This window comes from Podarcis muralis, chromosome 3 (assembly GCF_964188315.1).
Source record: "Podarcis muralis chromosome 3, rPodMur119.hap1.1, whole genome shotgun sequence".
In the NCBI taxonomy this organism is placed as follows: Eukaryota; Metazoa; Chordata; class Lepidosauria; order Squamata; family Lacertidae; genus Podarcis; species Podarcis muralis.
Genome location: NC_135657.1, coordinates 39,942,890 through 39,948,966, shown reverse-complemented (window position 1 = coordinate 39,948,966; position 6,077 = coordinate 39,942,890). Strand labels below are relative to the sequence as shown.

The 6,077-nt window shown below is 43.6% G+C and overlaps 1 protein-coding gene across 3 annotated transcripts in view; it reads left to right on the top strand.

Annotated features, from left to right (window-relative positions):
* The first annotated feature begins 79 nt into the window (after positions 1 to 79).
* TTC27 (tetratricopeptide repeat domain 27) overlaps positions 80 to 6,077 on the top strand; it is an 88,878-nt gene continuing 82,880 nt past the window's right edge. The window contains exons 1-4 of one of the 3 annotated variants that reach the window (XM_077925690.1): positions 80 to 324; positions 2,420 to 2,603; positions 4,584 to 4,713; positions 5,274 to 5,414. In XM_077925690.1, coding sequence (XP_077781816.1) covers positions 234 to 324; positions 2,420 to 2,603; positions 4,584 to 4,713; positions 5,274 to 5,414 — 546 coding nt within the window. In that variant the 5' untranslated portion in view covers positions 80 to 233. The remainder of the gene's footprint in view (positions 325 to 2,419; positions 2,604 to 4,583; positions 4,714 to 5,273; positions 5,415 to 6,077) is intronic. The other 2 variants (XM_028724278.2, XM_077925691.1) reach the window with 2 other exon arrangements.

Genomic DNA, 6,077 nt, shown 5'->3' with positions numbered 1-6,077 from the left:
GCCAGCACCTGACGCCGAACGGCGTGATTGCGCATGCGTTGCTGCGCTCTCTCCCACCGACCGACCCGCCCACCTCTCCCAGGTTGCTTCGCGCGACTAGCATGGCGGCTCCCTAAGGCCGCTTAGTGCACATGGGTTAGACTAGCCACGCGTCAAAAAAAAAAAAAAAAAGGGAAAGTAAAGGAAGCGGTTTCTCCTCCGTCTCGTCTGCAGAGCAGGAGCGCGCTAAGAAAATGCGGGCGTTGGAGCGTGTGTTGCTGAGGGGCTTCCCCAGCGCTGCGGAGTCGCCGCGGTGGAAGCAGAACGAGGCGGCTTCGGCTGAAGGTAAGGCTTCGGCGAGCCAGAGCCAGCCTTCGTCGCTTATCCTCAGGCGCGCGTTGCCTCTCGCCCTGGCAGCCGGGTGGGAGCCCTGTCAAAGCGGCGCTTCACCTGCCGGCGGGGCTCCCTTTCCTCCATCCTGCCTCCCCTTGCCCTGGTACCTCCTTGAGTGGGAAGTGGGAACAGCGGGCGGCGTGTCCGCGTGTGTCTCCCAAAGGGAGTTATTTCTTTGCGGGGCTGCTGCAGCCCTGGCAGTCGTTGGAAGTGCGAAGGGTATAGGGCTCGGTGAGATCCGGCTGAACCTAAGACATCAAGCTTAACCCATCTAAGAGGCGGTTGTCAGTGCTGCCTGCTTGTGTTCCGGGATGGATAGGAGACAGGGAGTCATGGGGGCGTGGAGAGGCAGTGAGTCTGACACCCAACAATCAGTAGATAGCATTGTCACTTTTTCTCCTCTCCCCCGAAAAATAAAATGGAGGTTTCACGTATTTGAGCTTCAGTAGTGGGTACGAATGTCGCTCGTTATGATATAGACTGCCCCGGGATGCTGGGTAACTGCGTTGCTTTGCAAATGATTGATCTGACAAGCTTTTGCTAAATAACTTAAGTACGTCATGCTATTTCATGCTTACTGTCTGACCATTACAGATAGGCTCCGTGAAGTCGCAAAAGCCTTTAGTGATCCTCCTCTCAATACTGTTGTTGCCACAGAGACTGTTTCCAGTTCAGAATTTTCCTGATCATGGAATGCAATAGCCACGTATTAACAGTGCAATATTTTGTAAATCTCCTCATGAGATGCGCTTGCATGACAAGTTGCTTTTAACTGGTGTTTTGAGCAGTGCTGTTTTTCTAGAAAAAGAGGGGCCAGAACCCACCACGAGCACCTCTCTCATTCTCTTTAGAATGGCAATGGCTGTAACTTGAGAGGTGCCAGAAAGTTATTCCTTAACTTTGGTTATTAGAAGTCTGTAAAGGTGACAGTAGATATCAGGTTGGATTTCTAACATAGAGGCCCAGTTTGGATTATCATTCAAGGTTTCAGAAACCTTGGTTTATGAGCCTGTGAATGAGCATTTGGCCCAAGCACTCTTTCCCTGCCTCTTCCCTTCTCCCATTGCACACTGGCTTCTGTGTGAAATCCAGTTCTGTAGCTACTGTCCTATACTACAGTTCCCTGCTGCATCCAAGCTGGGGAACTCTGCATAGGAGCCAACTCCTAAGGGCCAAGGTCCCTTTGCCCCTCCCAAAATAAAATATTTGAGGGGGCCAGGGGCCCCCAAAGTTGATGAACATTGCCATTCAAATAGAGTGAGTGCACAGTGTACTGTGATCAATTATGTGAGTAGGGCTTATCTTCCAAATATTGTATTCAAGTTGACATCCTTGGGCCCAAGTACGTGAAGGAGTGCCTTCAAGCACGATGCCCTCCCCTTTTGGGCTATGGCACTCCCTCTGAACGAAGATTCATTTGTCACCTGTATATTTAGATGCCAACATAAAACATATTTATTTTTCCAGGGTTTTGGTAGCTAGCTGCATGTTTTAACAGAGGGCGTTTTTTTGTCCACCACTTTGTGTCTTAAAGGTTGTTCCTAATCAGTCAATGTTTTAAATGACTGTTCTGTGATGCTGTGTGTGTGGTTAGCCACTCCGGGGTCTTCAGGGAAGGACAGCATATAGTAACGATAGTTAGATATAATACACATTGCTGTCTGAAAGAGGGCCTTGTAGGACCTTCAAGTCCAGAATCTAAAATTACCTAGCTGCACTGCTGCTTGCAAAGAATGTTTGAGGGTTAAGAGCAAATGATTAGAAACCTAATGTCTGGACAGCTGGTTCTTGTTTACAAATTTCAGTCTCTTTAAAATCTTTGTTGTAAGCACACCATAAGAGTCCAGTATGAATGCTGTTTTAATTTAGTAAATGCCAATGAGTATTTTTTTAAAGCATCCAAAATTATTTTCCTTTGATATGAGATGTCTTAGAATGCAACACTATATTTGTATAGGATTAAGTCTCTTTGAAGTAAGTTACGCTTGCCTCAAGTATACATTAAACAAGATAGGATTCCTAAGACTTTCATTGTGTTTTATTTTAGAGAGTGGGTCCTTGTTGCAGTTGTTGTTGGAAGGGAATTATGAGGCCGTTTTACTAAGTAAAGCAGTTCAGGATATTTTCACAACACCTGAAGTAACAGAAGAGGATACCATTGCCAGCTACTTAGAAAAGCAGATTCAAGATTATCTGGACTGTTCTTCTGCAGATACGGATCCTATGGAAAGGTAAAAATAATTATTTGAAGAAGAAATTTATTTTTCATACTTGACGGTATAAAAATTAATAACAATCTCAAAATAAAACAGCTATTCTGAACACATCCTAGTGTACTATCTAAGAAATTATGGGTTGTTAAATCTTTTGAATATTTAGTGTTCAGATTTTTCAGTTTCTCAGGCATACCAGTGGGGCAGAACTGACCCCAAAACCTGTAAGAACAAAAAACATTGTTTCCACCCTACTAAATTAATGGGGAGGGGTTAACACGTCACAAGGCAATGGCCAGTTATTGTTGAGGCCTGCCTTGAACATGGAATTATGGAGTTAATTATAAAACAAAAGTTTTATTTTTTTCAGAGCTGTCATAGTTTAACGTCTCATGTTTCACCTTACCTGTTGACAGAGGGTTTAAAAAAAACAACATGAATTATGAAAATAATTTGTAGGATCAATGCAAATCTGCAAATCCTGCAACATATTTTCAGTAACCCTAGTAACTGTACATCTGCCGTAAGAAAACTGCAAGGATTTACTATGACTATGAGACTTACATATGAGGCACTTTGTACCATTTTCCTATGTGTACCTCTTGAGCCTTTTGGTTTGTATCGTGGTTTTTTAGCCATATATTGGGGCTGATTTGTTATGATTTCCTAGTTCTTGGTGGGCGACCACATGGGAGAACACATTGAAATATTCTGAATCAAAACTGAACAGCTCTATTTGTCCTCTGTGACAACAGTCTAACAAAGAAGTATGTGTGCACATAGTTGGGCTTATTAAAAAGTTCTACTGCAATCAGTTGTATTCATGAAAAACCAAGCTGCTTCTTAATTCAAATCTTAAGTATGCTTCTTGCGTCGTTGTTGCTGCTGTTTGCATTGCAATTGCTAAGAACTTTAATGTTGAGATTTCAAAGTGGGTTGTTTTTTTTAAGGCTTCCCTGGTATTTAAGGGAGGCATAAACAAAGGCAGAGAACAGAAGCAGAAAAACAGAAATGAAGAGCTGTGAAGATAAATAAGAGACCAATGGAAGCATAATGAGTGAGATCCAATGTATCCTGAGTGGACATCCACTTGCACAACTGGGCTTCTCCTTCCTCTTCTCCCCACTCACAGCTCCCCAAGCACCCCCAGAATTTGCACAGGAGGGTTGGGGACCCCACAGAGCAGATTTTAAAGCTGTGCATGCGGGAGGAGAGATACTACAAGTTCTATTGCACAAGCAGATTTCCATTGTGTAAGCAGGCTGCCACATTTGGGTCTCACCCAGGTGGAGTCATGTGCAATAGCCCCATCTGAGGAATAAATATGCGTCTGGTTATTGGGATCAAACTCATTATTTTTATGTCTTGGTCTTGATTGTTATAATTGGCAACTGTTGTGATGCACAGATTGCTTTTCCATGGCCTATCTAAACTGACAACCTGTGCAGATGGGGCAGGACGGTGCTTCTCATTGATGGCATTCCTATTTTAAGAGGTTAGGTGCACAATAAGATTTGTTTGGTGCATTGGGTGAATGAGCATAGCTGACTCTGTGCTGCCCTACATGTTTTAGAATGTGTACAGGCAATTTCGGCCTTTTATGTTCCATCGCCTTATGCATCTAGCCATGCAACAACCTCTGATAAATCCAGAGATAATTTTATTTTCTCAGTTTGAGGGAGATTTCCTGCCCTCCTTCTGGTTTGGGAAAAGGGTAGAGGATTCCTCCATTGCTTCTGCTAAGTTTGGAAACCATTTTTATCTGTCAGCAAAAAAATAATAATTAATAAGTCAGTTCAGTACTTGAAGCACATCAGGAAAATAAAATCTTACAGCCTTCCTTGAACAATTGAGTTAAATGTTCTTCAGATGGATATTTTTTCATGCAGATTTGTAAACTAAAGACTTGTATAGAAGGAACAGGACAGTTTCTACCTACTATTTATTTATATATGTATGACCGTATCAATAAAAATGGAATTGTTTATTGTCTTGCAGGCAAAGTGTGGTGTTTCTACTTGGTGTGGGGAGCCTGCAGTTGTTTGTACAGAGCAACTGGACTGGGCCTCCTGTTGAATTGCAACCTCAGGACTTTTTGCAAACTGTGTTACTAGAACAATACGACGAGGTACTGTTCTCTTCTCTCTCTACCACCACCACCCAACTCCCCAGGACAATAGTGTAGTCACCGTCTTTTAGTGGAAAAATATTGATATGCACATCATGCTGATCTTATCTTGCTAGGTGAAGAAAAAAAAATGGGGAGAATTGCTGCAGGTGATCTTTTATTTTCCTCATGCTGAAACTGCTCCTCAGAAATGGTTCGGCATCGTCACAGAAGTTAAAGATGTATAGAGATTGTGCTCAGCTTAGGTGTACATTAGAGAGAAACCTTAAACCTGCAGTGGAAGAATCCATTTTGCTTTGATTTTAATGGGCAATTTGCATACAGCATGCCATGTATAAGTTCAGGAATTATTGACAATGAGAGGTGAGAGGAAGGACTCATGGTTTCAAAGCACCATTTGCAATGTGAACTTTCACCTGTGTTTGAATTTCTGTATTGTATAAAAACATTTTGAGGTGAATGGGCTAAGGTAAATTGGTCTGTGCGGCACGCAAATTTTGCTACCTCTTGAAGATTAATTTGAAGTTGCCTAAAGTGAGTTTCTTGTTTTCTCCTTCCAGCCCAGTACATTGTCTACAGCTGTGCTGAGTCTGCTGGTTCTAGATGGTGAATCGATCTATAGCCTGACTTCCCATAGTGTCTTGCTGATGCTAGCTAGAGCAGTGCTTGTGAATTCAAAGCATAAGCTAGAAGCTATACAGGTAAGGGGGGGGGGGGGGACACACAAGGAAATACTTATGTTTGTTTCCAGCTATCAGTGGGCTTATATTATTCATATTGTTCCTTGTACCATATGCGTTTCTTGAGTAACTGGGGGAAATAGGACTAAGACTTGGAGGTTCAAAGGCACAGCGTAGTGAAAGGGTATGGCATGCAGGGTCAAATTAGTGAGTGGGTACAGTGGTGCCCCGCAAGACGAATGCCTCGCAAGACGGAAAACCCGCTAGACGAAAGGGTTTTCCGTTTTGGAGGTGCTTCGCAAAACGAATTTCCTATGGGCTTGCTTCGCAAGACGAAAATGTCTTGTGAGTTCCTGCAGGGTTCCCGTCCCCCTTTTTCCCAAGCCGCTAAGCCGCTTATCAGCTGATCCGCTAAGCCGCTAAACAGCTGATCCGCTAAGCCGCTTAACAGCTGATCAGCTGATCCGCTAAGCCGCTAATAGCGCTAATCCGCTAAGCCACTAATGGGCTTGCTTCGCAAGACGAAAAAACCGCAAGACGAAGAGACTCTCGGAACGGATTCTTTTCGTCTTGCGAGGCACCACTGTACTGAGTTGTAGCCTGGGAGCAAGTTGGGAGGAAGCAGAAAGCAAGCAAATCCTCAGTTGTAGTAGCTTCTGTGGTAGCTGCAGGAACAAGGCTTCC